The 22,588-nt window shown below is 39.4% G+C and overlaps 1 protein-coding gene across 1 annotated transcript in view; it reads left to right on the forward strand.

Annotated features, from left to right (window-relative positions):
* Positions 1 to 22,588, forward strand: part of LOC124041874 (BMP/retinoic acid-inducible neural-specific protein 3-like) — a 106,200-nt gene that overhangs the window by 39,344 nt on the left and 44,268 nt on the right. Inside the window, exons 3-5 of the mRNA XM_046359971.1 lie at positions 9,012 to 9,202; positions 10,628 to 10,809; positions 13,595 to 13,700. Of these exons, the coding sequence (XP_046215927.1) occupies positions 9,012 to 9,202; positions 10,628 to 10,809; positions 13,595 to 13,700 (479 nt within the window). The remainder of the gene's footprint in view (positions 1 to 9,011; positions 9,203 to 10,627; positions 10,810 to 13,594; positions 13,701 to 22,588) is intronic.

Genomic DNA, 22,588 nt, shown 5'->3' on the forward strand with positions numbered 1-22,588 from the left:
TTGCAAGGTTTCTCTCACAGACGAGGTTTGCAACTCAATAGATATCCTTTTGAAATAATGGTCTGATGAATAAATACAATTGTATTTCATGTAGTCTGTACATAATGAACCACTTTAAAACAAGATAGAGAAGCAGCCCTTGTTGCAGCTTGGGTACTGTTCTTTCATTGGCCTTCATTTGGTATGAAATAGGAAAGAAAGGGAAGGATGTTTATAATATCCAGACAGGAAAATACTCTCCCAGGAGGTGTTTTGGGATGATAGATGCTTTCCCTTAAGAAACATTACTGTTGGCTCATTGTACTTTTGGTGCCATGAGAGGTGGCAGAACTGACAGCCTATAGGGACCATACTATGCCCATCCAGGCCCCTATGGCTCTTGTAACTGGTAACAGCTCATTCTGGAGGCAACAAGAGCTGTCAAGACAATAAAATAAGAAATGAGACATTGTCACAAATGATTACGTCAGGAGGTATATTGCTGGTAGAGAAATCTGAAACATTTCTGATATAGAAGAGCATTTTCTAAATAAAGGGAAGATGATTAATGAGTGAAATGTCTGGCAACTATAGATTTTTCAAGCACTGAAATGTGATTTGAGAGAGATTGGTGTAGGGTTCTGAGGCACTCCGGCTTTGTGTAGATGACTTGATGTAATTTCCAACACTCTACACTAACCAAAATCAAATTTCACATTATATATTGAATTTATGTTTTGCCTTCAAGAATACGAGTTTTGCTGACTAGTGTTTCTATGTTGGCATTGTGTTGTGCTGTTTCAGTTTTCGCTGAAAGCTTGATTTTGTTATTTTGTATTGGCATAATGTTACTGTTTTTGGTAATCTTTCTTTAAAATGAATGTGTAAGGCTTTCAAAATACAATACAGCCCTTCAGTAGGAAGAGTAGCTCAATTTATTTTCAAAAGGATTCTTTCAAAAACCAGATGTCAGTTGTTCAATTCAGGTTCAGTAAAGGGACTGTTTGTTTCAGGGTGAATATAAAAACATTAACTAGAAATTAATGTGACAAACTGCCTGTCTCACATCAGGTCAGACATGAGGGACAATTGATTAAATTTCCTATTTTCTTATCAGCCATTTTCCATAATGTTAGTTATTGATGGAATTGGCTATCTCTCTGTATATCAAGTGTGGCTAAAACGGTTTCTAAATCTGAAGTGTGTCCATGATATGAATACATTGTCTGAGGGACAAATGTATTTGCTGTTTTTCATTTTCCAGCTTTTTATTCGATTGCCTCCGGCAACACAGTTGAGAAATCTAATTACTCTGTTGAATGCTGTGAGTCCCCATGTACAATTAACAAGATTAATTTGAATTCTAATTGAGAATCAGAATGTGCTATTCAACTTGGGAAAATAGATGTTTTTAGCCATTTGTGCACTCGCACAATGAATTATCAAATTTAGTACACATTTTACAATTACTGAAAAGCCAGATCTTTGAGCTCTACTTCCTTTAACATAATTATTCTTCATTCAGCTAAACAATCTGAGAGGAAATGTTTAACTGCCTCAAATTAGATGGACAGTGTTCCAAGACACACCTATTCTGCTGAGCATAAACAGTTTAGTGGAATGTGCTATGCCAGCTCATGATAGGCATACACTGGGGAGACAAGGAAAGGACACTAATTGCCGCTTGCATTTTTAGCTCTAAAGACCATGTGAATCTCAAAGAGATTTGTGCAATAAAGTATACTCCTATTGTCTAAACCTGTGCTATTTCAGTAATGTACTTTGAGAAAGTCTTTGTAAGTCTGCATCAAAGAGGTTTCTGCAAGTTGCAACACCATAGTACTTTTGTCCAGACCAGACCAGTCCTGTCTCGCCTGAAAAGTTGTGAGAATCCATATCAAAAGTGTACTTGAAAAGTCTTCCAAGAAATTGCTACAATACTCCACAAAAACACATTGGAATGATAGAACGCCTCCTCAGTTGATGAGGGCCAAATATTAATAAGCTGGAAACCCAGTTGTCAACTTCCAGAGGAAATGGGGCCGATCAACCATTCCCCTCTTGCCTCTCAAAATAGCTCACAGAAATCTAACATGGAAAGAGAGGCATTCAACACCTTGATTTGCCAGTGTGTGGCTAATATACACGGCAAGCAGCTGTTGTGATCCAGGTTAAACCCATACCTACTGTACAGTAGGTGATATTTTGCATGGCTTTAGGCTGCTTCATGCAATCATGCTTTATGAAGAAAAACATCTAAATCAACGTAGCTGTGGGAATACAGCCTCATCTGCAAGAGCTGATAAATATACAGTGGAGTGAGCTCCAAAAGTAAAGAATTACTTTTTGTATGTACTTATGTGTATTAAAGTAGTCCAAAGTTTAGTATTTGGTCCCAAATTCCTAGCAGGCATTGATTACATCAAGCTGGTGACTCTACAAACTTGTTGGATGCATTCGCTGTCTGTTTTGGTTGTGTTTTTGATTATTTTGTGCCCAATAGAAATTAAGCTTGATGTAATCATTGCGTGCAAAGAATATGGGACCAAATACTACACTTTCACTACATTAATACATATATAAGTGATTTGCGCCAATACTTTTGGTCCCCTAAAATGGCGGAACTATTTACAATAAATGATTCGATTTCTAAACGGTTCACCCGATATGAATGACAAAACCCTCAAATTAAAGCTGACAATCTGCACTTTGGATTTGAAATTATACAATGACTATGAGGTTAAAGTGCTGGAGTACAGAGCCAAAACAACAAAAAATGTATCACTGTCCCAATGCTTTTGGGGGTCACTGTAGATATAGACAATGTAATGAACTCATTAAACATGACCTTCCATGTTGTAACTGAGACTAACTTAGGGTTAACACTCATAGAAATAGAATGAATCATTCGAATTATATGGTAACACGTTTCCCGATCATGTGTAGAAGTAGAAGCCTTGGGAAAGTTCTACTTGTGTCAAAGCTCTGACTCATAGAGGAATGTAGTGGAACGTTAACCTTTCACTGCAGTGGGCTGAATCAGGGTCACACAGTGTTTCTTGGTAATCTACTTTGAACCAAAAGTATACACCTCACACACATGGTTACTGGCTTGTCATTTCAACTCTGCCAGATATAGAGTTAAAATGTATTCCATTTTGAGTTTGCATCCCAAATGTACACTCTATATACATCACAGAAGACTTAAATATAACAAAACCATTTCACATAGAAACACCAGATTTTGGGACAAGTAAAAAATAAAAAATGAATTATTAATGATGAAATGATGAAAAATATTAATATCATTCCACCCAGGAGGCCACTAGAGAGCGATGTGGTCAATTGACTGGAGGAAAGGGCAACAACAATGCTAAAATCCAGGTGCTCTTATCAAATAGGGAATGGAGTATTCACTTAGGTACAGAGTTTTAGCTTAAACAATTCCCTGCAAGCCTGCCGGGCTGCAGGTGCAATCATCTTGTGCTAAAGCCCTGTAATTTAGAGCATCTATCATCATTAACAGCACTGGAATGGTCAGCCAACACTTTTACATTTCATTTTTAGAAATCATCATGAAAGAAAAGCAATGCTCCATTCACAACCTCTGTCGTCAATATTTTTTCACTCAAGACAACATCATCCAAAGCTAGTACACAGCATCTGATGGTCTTTACACATTATAGGCAAAGATAATACAGTATGATGTAAGATTTGAAGTTTACTTTGGATATTTGGATTATCCTCATCAACACTGGTTTGCTAATACTTCGTAGCCTTTAAAATTCTTCCAAAGACCTTTGTCTTCTTCATGTTTCTGTACACTAGTCAACATTATTACAGAAATTAGTGCATTCAGAAAGTGTTCAGACCGATTGACTTGTTTTACATGTTGCTATGTTACAGCCTTATTCTAAAATGGATTAAATCGTTTTCCCTCCTCATCAATCTACATGCCATACCCCATAATGACAAAGCAAAAAAGTTATTTTTAAAAAATGTTTGCAAATGTATTAAAAATAAAAAACAGAACATTTACATTTACTGTACATAAGCATTCAGACTCTTTACTCAGTACTTTGTTGAAGCACCTTTGGCAGCAATTACAGCCTTGAGTCTTCTTGGGTATGACGCTACAAGCTTGGCACACCTGTATTTGGGGAGTTTCTCCCATTCTTCTCTGCAGGTCCTCTCAAACTCTGTCAGGTTGGATGCGGAGCATCGCTGCACAGCTTCTCACGTCTATCCAGAGATGTTCAACCGGGTTCGTCCGGGCTCTGGCTGGGCCAGTAAAGGAGATTCAGAGATTGTCCCAAAGCCACTCCTGTGTTGTCTTGGCTGTGCGCTTAGGGTCGTTGTACTGTTGGAAGGTAAACCTTAACCCCAGTCTGAGATCCTCAGCGCTCTGTAGAAGGTTTTCAACAATGATATCTCTGTACTTTTCTCTGTTTATCTTTCCCTCAATCCTGACTAGTCTCCCAGTCCCTGCCGCTGAAAAACATCCCCACAGCATGATGCTGATGATGCCAGGTTTCCTCCAGACGTGACGCTTGTCATTCAGGCCAAATAATTAAATCTTGGTTTCATCAGACCAGAGGATCTTGTTTCTCATGGTCTAAAAGTCTTTAGGGGCCTTTAGGCAAACTCCAAGCGGGCTGTCATGTGCCTTTTACTGAGGAGTGGCTTCCGTCTGGCCACTCTACCATAAAGGCCTGATTGATGGAGTGCTGAAGAGATGGTTGTACTTCTGGCACTTTTCCCATCTCCACAGAGGAACTCTGGAGCTCTATCAGAGTGAGATTTTTGGTCACATCCCTGACCAAGGCCCTTCTCCCTTGATTGCTCAGTTTGGCCAGGCGGCCAGCTCTAGTAAGAGTCTTGGTGGTTACAAACTTCTTCCATTTAAGAATGATGGAGGCCACTGTGTTCTTGGGGACTTTTAATACTGCAGACGTATTTGGGTACCCTTCCCCAGATCTTTGCCTCGACACAATCCTGTCTCGGACCTCTATGGACAATTCCTTCGAACTCATGGCTTAGTTTTTGCTCAGACATCCACTTTCAACTATGGGACCAAATCATGCCCAATCAATTGAATTTACCACAGGTGGACTACAATCAAGTTGTATAAACATCTCAAGGATGATCAATGGAAACAGGATGCACCTAAGCTTAATTTTGAGTCTCATAGCAAAGGGTCTGAATTCTTATGTAAATAAGGACATTTTAGAATAAGGCTGTAACGTAACAAAATGTGGAAAAAGTCAAGTGGTCTAAATACTTTCTGATTGCACTGTACATATATATACATACAGATGAAGTCGAAAGTTTACATACACTTAGGTTGGAGTCATTAAAACTCCTTTTTCAACCACTCCACAAATTTATTGTTAACAAACTGTAGTTTCGGCAAGTCGGTTAGGACAACTACTTTGTGCATGACACAAGTAATTATTCCAACAATTGTTTACAGACATATTATTTCACTTATAATTCACTGTATCACAATTCCAGTGGCCAGAAGTTTACGTACACTAAGCTGACTATGCCTTTAAACAGCTTGGACAATTCCAGAAAATTATGTCATGGCTTTAGAAGCCTCTGAAACGTTAATTGACATAATTTGAGTCAATTGGAGATGTACCTGTGGATGTATTTCCAGGCCTATCGTCAAACTCTGTGCCTCTTTGCTTGACATCATGAGAAAATCAAAAGAAGTCATCCAAGACCTCGGAAAAATAATTGTAGAAACGGGTACAAAAGTATCTATATCCATTGAAGCAAGATCTCAAGACTGGAAGTTAAAGTTTGGTCGCAAATGGGTCTTCCCAATGGACAATGACCACAAGCATACTTCCGAAGGTATGGCAAAATTTAAGGACAACAAAGTCAAGGTATTGGAGCGGCCATCACAAAGCCCTGACGGCAGAACTGAAAAATCGTGTGCGAGCAAGGAGGCCTGCAAGCCTATCTCAGTTACACCAGCTCTGTCAGGAGGAATGGGCCAAAATTCACCCAACTTATTGTGGAAGCTTGTAGAAGGCTACCTGAAACGTTTGACCCAAGTTAAACAATTTAAAGGCAATGCTACCAAATACTATTTGACTGTATGTAAACTTCTGACCAACTGGGAATGTGTTGAAAGAAATAAAAACTGAAATAAATCATTCTCTCTACTATTATTCTGACATTTCACATTCTTAAAATAAAGTGGTGATCATTACTGAGCTAAAACAGGGCATTTTTACTAGGATTAAATGTCAGGAATTGTGAAAAACTGAGTTTAAATGTAGTTGGCTAAGGTGTATGTAAACATCCGACTTCAACTGTACATACAAACACACATACATATAAAATACATATATATATATATACACATATATATGTCATGCCTTGGTCATTGTATCTTGTGTTTTTGTTATATGTTTGGGTAGGCCAGGGTGTGACATGGGTTTATATGTTGTATTTCGTATTGGGGTTTGTATTAATTGGGAGTGTGTATTAGTAGGGGTGTGTCTAGTTAGGCTTGGCTGCCTGAGGCGATTCCTAATTGGAGTCAGCTGATTCTAGTTGTCTCGGATTGGGATCCGTATTTAGGTAGCTTGAGTGCGCGTTGTATTTCGTGGGCGATTGTACCTGTCTCTGTGTTAGTCACCAGATAGGCTGTATTAGATTCACTCGTTTGTTGTTTTTGTATTTTCAGTTATTTTCATGTACCGCATTTTTCTTTATTAAAAGTCATGAGTAACCTACACGCTGCATTTCGGTCTGACTCTCTACAAACAACAGACGAAGTTCATTACAATATACACATATTTTTAAAATATATTTTCGTTTATTATTTTCCACTAACCCTACCTCCCCTAATTGGAGTAAACTAATGAACAACAACACTTTAGTTTCCACTTCCAGCTAATACATACTATATACATTTTACAGACACAATCTATTTTACAATATCTATCTTTTGTTTGTTTTTACTCCCTATCTCTCTGCTACCCTCCTATCTATTTCTGAAGACCATCCAGTTTGATTTCGATTTGCCATATATTATTAACTGTGCTGTTCCACAAAAGTTCTGAACCTATAGTATAAACATTTCATGGACACAGTATATTATATTGCAGTTATCTTGTTATTAATGCCACCCTTCAGCTCCACTCAACCCCTCCCATCTATCTCTCAACACCATCCATTTTGGATTTCTATTTGCCATATATTTATATATAACTGTTCTGTGATGTTTCACAAAAGTTCTGAACCTTTCTATTCTCATAGTTTCTACAGATTGTAAATTAAATATACTTTTTGTTGTTGTTGCTAAGAGTATTCTTGTATTATTGATCGATAGACTATGATTTTTCAAATCACCCAGTAGTGCTATCTGCAGAGGAAAATGTTGCAATTCTTCAGCCATTCCTGGACCTGTGTCCAAAAACAAGCTACATATTTACAGTACCAAAACAAATTATCTAATGATTCTGTCTCTTATCAGCCAAATCTGCAGAGCTGGGATGGTTGTATCCCCCCATTTATATAACATTTTATTGGTTGCAAGAACTTTGAATAATCATTTAAATTGAACAATTCTAAGTTTTGCATCCAGCGTTGTTTTGCGTATCAGTTCATAAACCATTTACCATGGAATCGGAACATTGACAATCTCTTCCCAAATATTTACAATCTATATGGCACAGCTGTTCATACGTTGGTCCCTAAGTTAAACTGGTATACTTTTTTATTTATCACACTTTCCTTTAACCAATTTTGGTCTTTAATGCACGGCCGACAGTCAAGTTCCTTATTTTTTACTTCTTCCATTTGAGTTTAACCACAATATTTGTTGTATTATTTGTTTTGTTTTTCTGGTGGATTAAACTTAAATTGCAAGCAACTTTCTATGGGTTATTTTAAAAATAGCTATATTTTGGAGATTGGTTCATTTTCAAATAACTGAAAGTGAGAGGATGTAATCTGAATAAAGGGAAAAAGGCCATTTGTCAACATGGGGTGAGACATTCTTACTTATCTGCCAGAGAACCAATTTGCATTTAAACTTTTGTATGACTGATGCCTTTTAGTGAGAGGTCTAATGCTCTAATATTCAATCATTTCTAAGCTCTGAATTCATATTAATTATATAAATCGGCCCTTTTAATTTATTCTGTTTTGCTGTTCCAAATAAAATGTAATATCTTTTTGGTCATATAATTGAAAAAACAGGATGCTAGGTGTTGGCAAGGCCATAAACAAATAGGTAAACTGGGATATGACTAAAGAGTTGGACTGTAACGTCGTTCTTAGTCTTTGAAATTGTGTAACAGTATGCAATTATAGTTGAATTACCTTGTACTTACATTGTACTACCAATGTTATTCCTATGGCATAATGCCTATGTAGTGTTAGGTTGGACTAAACGTGTTTTCTATACTTTCTTACACTGAATCATGATCAAACACTTTCCATGTTTTGTATGTTGTCATGTAAGTGCAAATGTATTTAATGTCTATGATAATCATACACAACTAATGTAACAGCTGGTTGTCACTATTGTAATGCTGACTTCAAATAATCTGCAAAATAAGTGTTGATGTGGAATGTCAAATTCTATTTTCCCCTTGGGACAACAGCATGTCACTGTTCTGTTATTTTATGTTCTGAAGGAATACATACATATTCATTTATTTATTTATTTTACCTTTATTTAACTAGGGAAGTCAGTTAAGAACAAATTCTTATTTTCAATGACAGCCTAGGAACAGTGGGTTAACTGCATAGTTCAGGAGCAGAATGACAGATTGTCCCCTATCAGCTCTGGGATTTGAACTTGCAACCTTTCAGTTACTAGCCAAATGCTCTAACCACTAGGCTACCCTGCCAGCACTGAATAGTAGTTTTTACTGCAAATGTATGCACATCTTCTGGTGATATTTGAATTCTTTCAAATATGCAAGTATCAACCTATGAAATGATCCAATCACCATGAATCAGATTTGTCCAAATTTCCAAATTCTCCAATGGTTCACTTGCAGGGAATTCAGCCATTGGAAAGTAAACAGCTTGGCCACAGAGAAGAGGGAAGTTTTTAAGGCCCCCTTGCCACTGGCGCCGGAGTTTCTACGCAACCTGAGGCTGCTGGGTCGAAGGCCAAGTCTGCAGCAGATCCACGAGAACTTGATCAAGAAATATGGGACACACTTTCTGGTGTCTGCTACGCTAGGAGGTAAGCAGCTTCACATACACCGACTCAGTGGCACTTGGCTCTAGGCTATGTGGCTAAGGGATGTTGTTGCGCATCTCAGTTTGTTCTCAAAATAGCTTCAGTGTAATGTCATCTCCTTAGATATTGATCATGTTGACTGCCTCAAAACAAGCCAAAGGTTACTCGTATGTGTAACACTGTGCTCTTGGTATCACTGGTGACATTGTCATACTGGTCATTTATGTCAACAGAAACTTTGTTTTTACTATTCAACATGAGTTACCGTTAAAGCTAGAATCCTTAGTTGCTACATCACTTTTTTTTCACATATAAAGAGGTATATCCATTGTTAATGAAGACTATGTAAACTATATAAAAGACACATAAATGCCCAATGAGCTTAGTTCAACTGTTATTCATAACCCAAAATATAAGCTTGTTTTACTCCAATGTTTGTAAACAACCTAAATGTTAACAAACACTGTATAGCCTCAAAACATGGTTAAAACTGTACCTTTCATATTATGGATGTTCCTGCATAGCTCTGTCTATGAATTTGAGGGGTTTTCCAGCTCCATCCCTTAGCTTTTTAGCGAAACAGGGGCAGTTAGAACGCTTTGTTACTATTTAAATGAAGGATTCTAGCTTCAATACATATTGTCAGTCATTCTCTATTGGTATGGACAACACCTGCTTGGTGTTGATTTGACAATCCATGATTGAGGTACTGCTGGATACATAAGGAAATGTCAATAGTTCTAGTTCGAGATGTGGAATGCAATACTCCGCCTAGCATCTAAATAATTGATTGAACAGTCATGGTCCTGGTCTCAAAACATTTGCTGTGACATCAACCAGAACATTATGCCTGATGAGATGTGGGCACTAATTATGATGTCACTTAATGGTGGATTGATGAAGTGAAGTTACAGAGTCTAAAAGACAAGAGAGATGAATGCAGTGGCAAAGCCATAGTGAGCTTTTGTAATCAATGGCTCAAATCAAAAGGGATGGACCATACACTGCATGCTAATGAGATGATCGCAAATAGCAATGCACACATTCTTCTGCTGGGTGCTGATGGCATCTCATAGCCCCAAGGTAGAAGAGGTCCACTGTCTGGTCGAGCAGAATCATGTGAATACTATGGTGTTATTTTGAAAAGTCTGGGGATTCATACAAGACAGAGAAAGACCTTTATAATCTGTCTGCAGTCTATGAACTTTTGTCTGAATACCTCCGTTAATTCCTCTCGTGGAGGATAATGTCACCCATTACTCTCAACGAGTATTACAAATGTATTGTCATTATGAGTGAGCCAGTTGTTCTAGTTGTTCATTAGTATTAAGGACTGTGTGTATATTTGACTGAAGTTCCCTCTGGGGAAAAAAAAGTCATTCTATTTTTCTTTTCTTTTCTTTTCTCTTCTATTATTTCTTTCTACAGGAGAAGAATCGTTGACAATCTTCCTGGATAAGCAGAAGCTCAGTAAGAAATGGGAGGGGCAGGGAAACAGCTCGGTGGTCTCCCTGGAAGTACTGCATCAGTTGGCTGCCTCTTATTTCACAGACCGCGAGAGCACCTTAAGAAGACTTCACCACCTACAGATAGCCACCTCCGCCATAAAGGTAAATCTACTGCTACTCTCAAGGACACTCAGTCATTGAAGCATCCCGTTTCTTTTTCAGAATATATTCGATTAGTTTGCTAGAGTATATCCAATTTGTCAGTGGGTTGTACATGGGAGTTTTTGGCCGGTTAGTTTTCATTTGAATGTGAAATAGAATGATGGTAGGCTACTGAAACCTTTGGCATTGAGAAATCGTTCCGTGTTTCTGAAATACAATGCTCAACTCCAGTAAGAAAAGGTTGCATGGGTAATGTTTTGTTGCTTAGCAGCTAATTACTCAGCATACATTTGAGTTACACACACACACACACACACACACACACACACACACACACACACACACACACACACACACACACACACACACACACACACACACACACACACACACACACACACACACACACACACACACACACACACACACACACACACACACACACACACACACACACACACACACACACACACACACACACACACACACACTTTAAAAGGCAGTATTCTGAGCAATGCACAATGCAGTACTCAATGCATGCATTGAGTACTGATGTATCATGATGACGGGAGGCGAGTCGGTGGACAGGGTTGGCGTTCAACGTTTATTCAAATAACATCTAAGATTTTTCAACTTTTCATCTCGGATAAAATAACTTATTCTGAACATTTCGGACTTGATCGTGATTTTAGACAAGTGTTTTCCAACATGTTGTGCTGTGGCTCTTAAAAAGCTTTTCAGATTTTATTTTACATCAAGGAGAAAGTGCCATACAGGCTGTACCGTAATGCATTGCAACTAGGGATTTTCCAATTTGCCTATTAGATTCAAGTGGGGTATTTTGTGCTTTTAATGATCAGACTTTCCCTTATTTAGACAACATCCTGGTAAGCTACTCATTCATATTGTACCTTAAATTGAGAAATGGGTTACAGTATATGTTAGAGTATTTTAGAGTAAATACTTTCTAGGTATTTACCAGCACAGCTATATACCATATGATCTCTGTTGTTCTCTGGTTGCCTCTAGAGGACAAATGTCCCATTTGACCTATGGTACACTTCACTGTCATGACCACATACAGTACACTGCCATTATTTGTTATGACACTCCATTGTCCTCAGGATATTGCAAGTATGTTTGAGCTTAGACTACACCGAGAGCAAAATATAACGATAATGATAGCAATATGACATGATCCCAGTAACAGTCCTATAATGTATGCTCCAGCTTGATCTACTTTAAACTGCATTTAACTCAATCTACTTCAATAGCTCTGTTTGGAATGTAAGATTATTTGTCAAAGTCTATAGAGCATCCATTACCATTTTATAGAGTACTGGTACCATCATCAAACTTTGTCAGAAAGTTTCACAATGGGCTGTACTAGTTATATGTATCCAAGCTAACTGGCAGACAGCAGAACCGTCTAAATAACATTATGAAGCACCGGGAATCAGTGTTTAAAACTATGTGAAAGGATAGACAGTTTAACACTCACATTAAGAAGACTTCAACCCTGCAGTGCTTCAAGACGAGAAGCTGCTGGTTACATTTTTGCAAAATTATCATCTCTAATATGTGAGCCACCTTCTCCTCAATGCTCTGTCAACTCAGCTAATCATCCAGGAGAGAGTGGGATGTGCTTGACCTGTCTGTGTACGTGCCTTTAGGCTTTGTGGTTGCAATGAAACCTCTGGAGGAGGAATTAAATATATTGTCTTATGGTAATGCAGGGTGACCATGAAGTACTTCAATTTAGTCAGAATATATTGCAGTCTTATAGTTGAAACAGATTCAACTGACACAACTGCAGTTGAAACATATTCACAGACACCTTCACAGACACAACAGTAAGACGAATGCAGTATAGTTCACAATGCATAGCATGTATTGTTGCACTGACTTGGTATTGTTTGACAGGGGTCAATTGAAAAACAATATTTTACAATGAATAATTTGTAAAATGCCATATTAATTGAGTCTATTGTAGCTTACTGGCAGCATTTCTTTGACAATAAATACAGTCTTACTCCTACATAACTGCAAGGGAGATTTGGAAGGAGATTTGCAAGGGAGGTTTATATTGATGGGTGAGATTTTATGAGGACAAAGTGACATCACATCATTTGTAAGACATAATTTATTGGTCAAAATTGCTCAGCCAGAGGCATATCGTTAGTATTATTGCTAGTTCTCCCATCATTAGCATATACTCAGAAACCAACATCTTTCACTATCGTGTTCTTGTACATTCTTCTCATCCAATAACTAACTGCACTCAGAAAAAACATGCTATCTAGAACCTAAAAGGGTTCATCGGCTGTCCCCATAGGAGAACCCTTTAAATAATTACTTTTGGGTTCCATGTAGAACCCTTTCCACAGAGGGTTCTATATGAACCAAAAGGGTTCTCCTATGGGTAGAGCTGAAGAACCCTTTTGGAAACTTTTTTTTGTAAAGTCTTATATGTACAGGATCTTGCCTTTCCGTACTACTGTATATTATTCATAAATCATTAATATTTCAATGACAGGAGTTGCAGGGGCATGTTTTCTTTTTTTCAGATTTCTCCTGGCTTTTGGCAAGATAGCATTTTTTGACAGATGTGACATCTGAAAAATAGTTAAGATGATTGGTTCTCTGACTATCGTCTCAGATGAGTGCAGAAGTATTTTGGTATGGTTAGAAACCGCCCGTACTGTTTACTTTACTGCCAGAAACGGGAACAAACAGGTGCATGATTCACCAGTAATAAGGTTTAAAATATCTCCTTGTTTCCTAGGTAACAGAAACTAGGACTGGGCCACTTGGATGCAGTAACTATGACAGCCTTGATTCTGTTAGCTCTGTCTTGGTACACAGTCCTGAAAATAAAATACATCTAAAAGGTAAGCTATTTTACTCCTTTCTCAAAATGGTTGAACTGTGTTCTACTATATTTGTGTATAATCATATAAATAAAATGAATAAAACTGTATTGGAAGCTCTAACCCTGGCAATTTGACTGGTAAGAGCTGTTCTTTGGCCTGAGGCAAAGCCTAGGGCTGGGAAACAGCCCTTAGGAGGGAGTTATCATATGATAATCCATGGGTTTCAGGGCCTTATTGCTTTTATAAAACGGTTGCCAACATATATATAACAAAAAAGATTAGCAACATTTTACAAAAATTAGTAAATTTGTTTTTATACATCCTTCCACTAGACAATATAGTCCGGGCAAAAGTCAGTTGTTAGTTCTGAGGTTCTGAAGTTGCTAACCAATGAGGCTAGTCGTTAATTATATTCTTATGTTTCAGACCCAGTTGTTCATTCTATTAATTCTGCATTAATAGAATGAACTACTTGCCAACAAATCATTGGCATGTAGCTAGCTAACAGAGGTTCAATTATTACAAGATAGACAAGAACTTTAAAAAATTATTTATAAATAGGCAGGCAACAACCAGCTAGCTGATTGTCGGGTCAATAAGATAGTTATGGAGGATAGCTAGGCTAACATTACTTCTCTTTTGCTAGGTAGTTAGCCAACTACAGCTAACACGCAATCACATCAAGCAGCTGAAATGACAGCAAAGTATGTGCATTTTCATTTGTTTTATCTTTGTTTCTATTGCCAATTATTTGGATATATGCATTATAAGGATCCTGATAAATGAATTCACCTGGATCAGAGAAGCTATCATTCACGGTCATATGCAGAGCACGGAGGAGATCACACAAAAAAACACCTGCAATATGTTGTGCAGGTCGGAAAGGCACACAGCGAGGCTTATAATAACCCTGTTGTACCAAACCAAATGCTAGGCTAATAGAATGGGGAAATAATTGTCTAGACACTTTTGTCCATGAAGTTTATAAATTGACTGGCTGGGCTATGGGACAGTTCATGTGCATTGAAAAATCTAATGGAACTGATACAGGCATTACCCGTGGAATGCGGGAATTGTGGTACTCTAACTCCCTGCTATCAGCATCCAGGATCCAAACAACCAGTTTTATAAGATGCAGTAATTCCCATGGTATTTTGGAAGGTTCTATTAACTGATGCTGGATTGCCATGGTAATGTAGAATGTTCATTCAAATGATGCTAAATGATGTGGCTCATGCAGTGCCAGAGTGTTATTCAGAGCGTTATCAGATTGTCCTTTCGTAAATTCAGAGTGTTTCGCTCTCGTAGAGTTCAAAGCGCACACTGGAAGCTCTGGCCGAGGAGTTGCGTTCTGACCTCTCAACGGGTGTCAAGGATCCAAGCTAACAGGCTAACTTTGCATAGCTTGCTAGTTACTTCCAGACAAAAATGAGAGAACACCTCACTTTGACCATTTTACTTGCCCTTAATGGTGCACAACTCCAGAATTTGTGGAGTTGACTTAGATTCCTGTGGTCGATTCCCAAAACATGCTGAAATGGAGGCGCACACACGTAGACACCACCTCATTATTGCAGAGTCCTACTAGAAAGACTACATTTGCGTTCTAGAGGACAGACATGAGCATGATGCTGCCCATTTTCTCACCAATTTATCCTATAAAAGTCATTTTTGTTTGAATTTAGAAGGTGGTGTGTAGGTACTAGAATATTTCAGATATTTCTGCTGTGTGCAAACTTGGCTGATCCCATGGGATGATGCGGAGCACTCAACGCTGATAAGCCTATTCTTTGCCATGTTGTAGCCCTATTCGAACAGGAATTATTAGAGATGTTGGTTTTGTAATTATTATCCAAGCATGTGCATTATTCCAGGGGATGATTCACACAGGATTTGTTTTTCAAAACTGCCCCTGTAATTCCACATTTTTTTCAAATTTAATTGACTCTTATGGAGGTTTTAATTGTAGGTGTGAAGATATCTCAATGTCATGTTTAGACGATAATAGGCTAGCTACATACACTGATAATTCGTGCTTGGCTGCCAAATGTATAGGTCTACCTTTAATATAAACATTCATGAAGTGTGATTATAATCATTATTTTAATGATCCATTGTCGACGACCTTCCTAATAATAATGCCCCAACATCCTGCTGATTTGAGCTGCTGAACCGTATTTGCACTTGACTGTGTTTATGGATGAGAAAGTGAACTTGCCATTTCCAAAAAGTTTAGCGGGGATGCTTTGTGATCTATTGCAGAGGACAATGCTCTCCAGCCCTGTTCGTGGATAGCTACCATCCTGTAGGTTTTCATTCCTACCCTAATCTACCATGTCTGAATCAGCAGCCTCCATTGGCTGGTTAATGAACTGAATCAGGTTAGTTACAACTGGGGTTGGAGCAAAAACCTATGAGAAGGTAACTCTCCAAGAACAGGGTTGGAATGCCCTGTCCTAGGACAACAACAGTCAGCCAGGTTTTCATAAAATAACATATAGGCACATACAATACCTTTTATTGCACATTTCGGCCTAATTAAATGTGTGCATTCGGCGATGTTAAACTTCAATTCCCTGGCACTATGAAGAATAGCTTAACCATACTAATTGATAGCCTAATATATACTTTAATATACTTTTCGGGAATTTACGAGGCATTGCTAGACAAGATATTACTAGATACAGATTACCAAGCATAGCGGTTGCCCTCACTGGCTCGCCTGCTCCTCTTTCTCTTTGCTATGAAAGATTCTAGTATGTGTTTGGTCTTCGGTCTGTTGCATGTAGAAAAAGCTCAGCCTACTCATTGGTAGCTCCTACTTTAGGCTAGTGAACTTCCATTAGACATCGCAAGCGAAGAAATTGAAAAATACAGCATTTAGATATCCTATAGCCTACATCTTTTGATTACAGATGCTTGTACAGTCTGCCTAACTGTCTGCTTGCCTGCATAACTTCCTGGCAATGCACATCCCATCCCATCTCTCTCTCCCGCGCTAGCTCACGCTTTCTTTACTGTGAGAGATACGATCGTTTGTGTTCTCGAAGTAGACTACGGCAAATAGTTTCCTCTGTTGCAAAAATACTGGATCTTAGGAGTCGATTCCTAGCGGAATCGAAGCTTGACACCCAGAAATAATGAGTTGACACCGGGAGTTGACGGGCAAGGAGTCGATTAATCGATTATTTTTGAGTCGACTCCCCTCCACTACTTTTACTCTAGGTTGAAGATGGGAAGGTTAAGACAACTTAATAATTCCATGAGGAAGTGTTCGAAAATAATTAAGAAATTCATGCGATCAGCACCGTTGCTGATTATACAGGATTAGCATTGAAAACAATGTAGATTATGTTCAAAACATCTCAAATAAATGAATAGAATGACAGTAAAGCAGTTACGCTACAGCATGTGTTCGCTGAGTAGTTATCTGAAATTCACTATGATTTCTACCATTCACTCCCAGTCATTACGAATATGGAAGCTGTTCCCAAAGACTTATGGGATATTAGAATCCTCTTATCTTAACCTGTATATTTTTATCCTAGCTTTTACTTCCTGGCATGAGTGCACTCAAAATGGCTGCCAGCCCACCCATTATGCCATCATTGACTTGAACGCCCTTTCTTTTCATTATATTTTTATGTGTTTAATAATATACTCAGTATGTTCCTTGCACTTCATCTCATTTTATGGTACAGTGTGTTTATTCTGTAAGACAAATGACTTGGAATCCACAAAAAATATTATTTTTTTTGCCAGGAAGAGAAAATGATTTAAGTTTGAAATGATCATAACTCTTCAACGGGATGTAAGTGATTATTTAGGTGGATAACCTTTACTGCAAACAGTACACTCTCCAGGCAAAGGCTTTGTATTTCCCCTTGTGTTATTCACGGTTCTTTCCAGCTCTGATCTATCCAACCAATGCCCTATGATTTAGATAGGTGTAGATCAGTGCTTCAAATCAGTGGACACGTTATTCACTCCTCAAGACTATTCAAGAAATTAATTCAGACTCCTGCATGATCAAATCTCAGATCATAAATCATATTTGTGAAGTAAGGTTTTTTAAATCCTTGTGTTTGGGATTTTTTTGGTTATGGATTCATCCATCTACTATGGACTAGTGCTTTAACGCAGTAAAATAAAAGATTTGGTGAAGTTCCAAATGGTACCCTATATTCCATACACGGTGCACTACTTTTGCCCAGAAGGCCAAGGTTAGTGCACTATATAGGGAATAGGGTGCCATTTGGGATTCTGACTTTGAATGCTGCTTCCATAACCTGGAGAAGCCATCATGAGCCCTGGCTCCTAGCAAGTCCAACCAGCAGGTCCATCATGGCTGCACCGGTCCAGAAGGAGAGGCTAGACAATAGGTGATTGGGCAAAGATCAGACATAATGAGGCCCAGATGGCCAGGACACAGTCCAAGGATGGAGGAACAGCATCTCACTAGCCAAGCTGGTATTCCCATGGACACCACAGGGATAGCTAGCAACAACGAATGGTTTAAAGAACCATGTTTTTATTTATTTATTTAACATTTATTTAACTAGGCAAGTCAGTTAAGAACAAATTCTTATTTAGAATGACGGCCTACGAAAAGGCAAAAGACCTCCTGCGGGGACAGGGGTTGAGATAAAAAATATATATAAAAAAATAACATAAGTATAGGAAGAAACACACATCACGACAAGAGAGACAACACAACACTACATAAAGACAGACCTAAGACAACAACATAGCAAGGCAGCAAGACATGACAACACAGCATGGTAGCTACACAACATGACAACAAAATGGTAGCAACACAACATAGTAGCAGCACAAAACATGGCACAAACATTATTGGGCACAGACAACAGCACAAAGGGCAAGAAGGTAGAGACAACAATACATCACGCAAAGCAGCCACAACTGTCAATATGAGTGTCTATGATTGAGTCTTTGAATGGAGAGATTGCGATAAAACTGTCAAGTTTGAGTGTTTGTTGCAGCTCGTTCCAGTCGCTAGCTGCAGCGAACTGAAAAGACGAGCGACCCAGAGATGTGTGTGCTTTGGGGACCTTTAACATAATGTGACTGGTAGATATCTCAGACCTATAAATTATAAATTGTCTCCGTATTCTAGCATGGGTAGGATGGTCATCTGAATCAGGGCTCGTTTGGCAGCTGGGGTGAAAGAGGAGCGATTACGATAGAGGAAACAAAGTCTAGATTTAACTTTAGCCTGCAGCTTTAATATGTGCTGAGAGAAGGACAGTGTACTGTCTAGCCGTACTCCAAGTACTTGTATGAGGTGACTACCTCAAGCACTAAACCCTCAGAGATAGTAGTAATAACACCTGTGGGGAGAGGGGCATTCTTCTTTCCAAACAACGTGACCTTGGTTTTGGAGGTGTTCAGAACAAGGTTAAGGGTAGAGAAAGCTTGTTCGACACTTAAGAAAGCTTTGTTGTAGAGCATTTAACACAAAATCTGGGGAGGGGCCAGCTGAGTAGAAGACTGTATCATCTGCATATAAATGGATACAGAGCTTCCTACTGCCTGAGCTATGTTGTTGATGTAAATTGAGAAGAGCGTAGGGCCTAGGATTGAGCCTTGGGGTACTCCCGTGGTGACAGGCAGAGGCTGAGAAAGCAGATTTTCTGACTTTATACACTGCACTCTTGGAGAGAGGTAGTTAGCAAACGAGGCCAAAGACCCCTCAGAGACACCAATATTCCTTAGCCAGCTCACAAGAATGGAATGGTCTACGGTGTCAAAAGCTTTGGCCAAGTCAATAAAAATAGCAGCACAACATTGCTTATAATCATTGAGGACCTTTAAGTTTGCATTGACACATCCATAACCTGAGCAGAAACCAGATTGCGTTTTTTATATATTTGTATTTATTTCACCTTTATTTAACCAGGTAAGCTAGTTGAGAACAAGTTCTCATTTACAACTGCGACCTGGCCAAGATAAAGCAAGATAAAGCAAAGCAGTGCAGCACAAACAACAACACATGGAATAAACAAGCGTACAGTCAATAACAGAATAGAAAAAAAGAAAGTCGATACACAGTGTGTGCAAATGGCGTGAGGAGGTAGGCAATAAATAGGCAATAAATAGGCCATAGTAGCGAAGTAATTACAATTTAGCAGATTAACACTGGAGTGATAAATTAGCAGATGCTGATGTGCAAGTAGAGATCCTGGTGTGCAAAAGAGCAGAAAAGTAAATAAAAACAATATGGGGATGAGGTAGGTAGATTGGGTGGGCTATTTACAGATGGACTATGTACAGCTGCAGCGATCAGTTAGCTGCTCAGATAGCTCATGTTTAAATTTAGTGAGGGAAATAAAAGTCTCCAGCTTCAGCGATTTTTGCAATTCGTTCCAGTCACTGGTAGCAGAGAACTGGAAGGAAAGGCGACCAAAGAGGTGTTGGCTTTGGGGATGAGCGGTGAAATATACCTGCTGGAGCGCGTGCTACGGGTGATTGACTGCATGTATTGGTTCCTGACTTCTCTGAACAGTTGCATATTGCGGGGACTATTGCCACAGGATGTGTTTGTGCTGGTCAAGGGCAGTGAGGTCTGGAGTGAACCAAGGGCTATATCTGTTCTTAGTTCTACATTTTTGAAAATCAAGAAAGACAGTTTTTCCAACACTTTTGAGAAACAAGGCTAAATAAAAATAGGCCTATAACAGTTGGGATCAGCTTGATCTCTCCCTTAAAATAAAGGATGAACCATGGCTGCCTTCCAAGCAATGGGAACCTCCCCAGAAAGAAGAGACAGGTTAAAACGGTTGGAGATAGGCTTGGCGGTGATAGCGGCAGCAACCTTAAAAAGAAGAAAGGGTCTAAACCTTCCGACCCAGATGTTCTTTTGGGGTCAGGTTTCAGGAGCTCCTCTAGCACCTTGGACTCAGTGACTGCCTGCAGGGAGGAACCTTGTAGCGGGGCAGGGGAAATGAGGGAGAAGCATCGGGATAGTCGCATTAAAAGGGGTGAGAGATGAAGAAATGTTGGACGGGCAAGGAGGCATGACTGAGTCAAATAGGAATCCTGACTTAATGTGCTTCTTGTCAGTAACAACCATATCATCAAACTTTAAGGGACATGGGCAGCTGTGAGGAGGAGGGTTTATTCTCCAGGTCTTTAACCGTTTTCCAGAACTTCTTGGGGTTAGACCCACAGAGAGAGAATGCTCCTTAAAGTAACTAACTTTGGCCTTTCGGATAGCCTGAGTGCACTTATTTATCAATTGCCTGAATGAGAGCCAGTCAGCCAAATGCAATTCTTGAGGTGGAGTAACTCTGCAACATCACGGTCGAACCAGGGGCTGAACCTGTTTTTAATTCTAATTTTCTTTATGGGGGTGTGTTTGTTAACAATACCACTGAAAATATTTTAAAAAGAAGGCCCAAGCGTTTTCGACAGAGGGGATCAAGCTGATTCTATACCATTTTACAGAGGCCAGTTCATGAAGGAAGGCTTACTCATTAAAGTTTTTTAGAAAGCGTCTATTACAAATCAGGACAGGTCATTTCACTGAGCAGCCATTACAAACATCTGATAGGCCAAAACGGAAACCTGGGTAAAGCTTGGGTTAGGTGGAGACTGAGAGTAGTAGAATATCACACAATAAAGTTATATGTGGCTTAATGTTCTATTGATAGAAAATATAATGAAGAGAAACTATTATGAATACTTTTTTTTACAATCCAGTTATTTTCAGCTAATTAAAAATGCCATATAAACACTGGATTTTGGTCAATATAACCACAGATGATGCAATCTCTATTGCACCCCAGACTGCCCTTTCACACCTGGACTAAAGGAACACCTATGTGAGAATGCTATTCATTGACTACAGCTCAGCATTCAACACCATAGTGCCCTCAAAGCCCATCACTAAGCTAAGGACCCTGGGACTAAACACCTCCCTCTGCAACTGGATCCTGGACTTCCTGACGGGCCACCCCCAGGTGGGAAGGGTAGGTAACAACACATCCGCCACGCTGATCCTCAACACGGGTGCCCTTCAGGGGTGCGTGCTCAGTCCCCTCCTGTACTCCCTGTTCACTCATGACTGCACAGCCAGGCATGACTCCAACATCATCATTAAGTTTGCTGATGACACAACAGTGGTAGGCCTGATTACAGACAAAGATGAGACAGCCTATAGGGAGGAGTTCAGAGAGGAGGTCAGAGAACTGACCGTGTGGTGCCAGAACAACAACCGCTCAATGTGATCAAGAGAAAGGAGCTGATTGTGGATTACAGGAAAAGCACGCCCCCATTCTCATTGATGGTGCTGTATTGGAGCAGGTTGAGAGCTTCAAGTTCCTTGGCATCCACATCACCAACAAACTAACATGGTCCAAGCACACCAAGACAGTCGTGAAGAGGGCACGACAAAACCTATTCCCCCTCAGGAGACTGAAAAGATTTGGCATGGGTCCTCAGATCCTCAAAGTCTTTTACAGCTGCACCATTGAGAGCATCCTGATGGGTTGCATCACTGCCTGGTATGGCAACTGCTCTGCCTCCGACTGCAATGTGTAAGGCCCAGTACATCACCGGGGCAAAGCTGCATGCCATCCAGGACTTCTATACCAGGCAGTGTCAGAGGAAGGCCCCAAAAATTGCCATAGACTCCAGACACCCTAGTCATAGACTGTTCTCTCTGCTACAGCACGACAAGCGGTACCGGAGCACCAAGTCTAGGTCCAAGAGGCTTCTAAAACAGCTTCTATCCCCAAGCCATAAGACTCCTGAACATCTGATCAAATGGCTACCCAGACTATTTGCATCCCCCCCCCCACGCTGTTGCTACTCTCTTATTATCGATGCATAGTCACTTTAATAACTCTACCTTCATGTGCATATTACATATTACCTCGACACTG

This window comes from Oncorhynchus gorbuscha, linkage group LG08 (assembly GCF_021184085.1).
Source record: "Oncorhynchus gorbuscha isolate QuinsamMale2020 ecotype Even-year linkage group LG08, OgorEven_v1.0, whole genome shotgun sequence".
Taxonomy (NCBI): domain Eukaryota; kingdom Metazoa; phylum Chordata; class Actinopteri; order Salmoniformes; family Salmonidae; genus Oncorhynchus; species Oncorhynchus gorbuscha.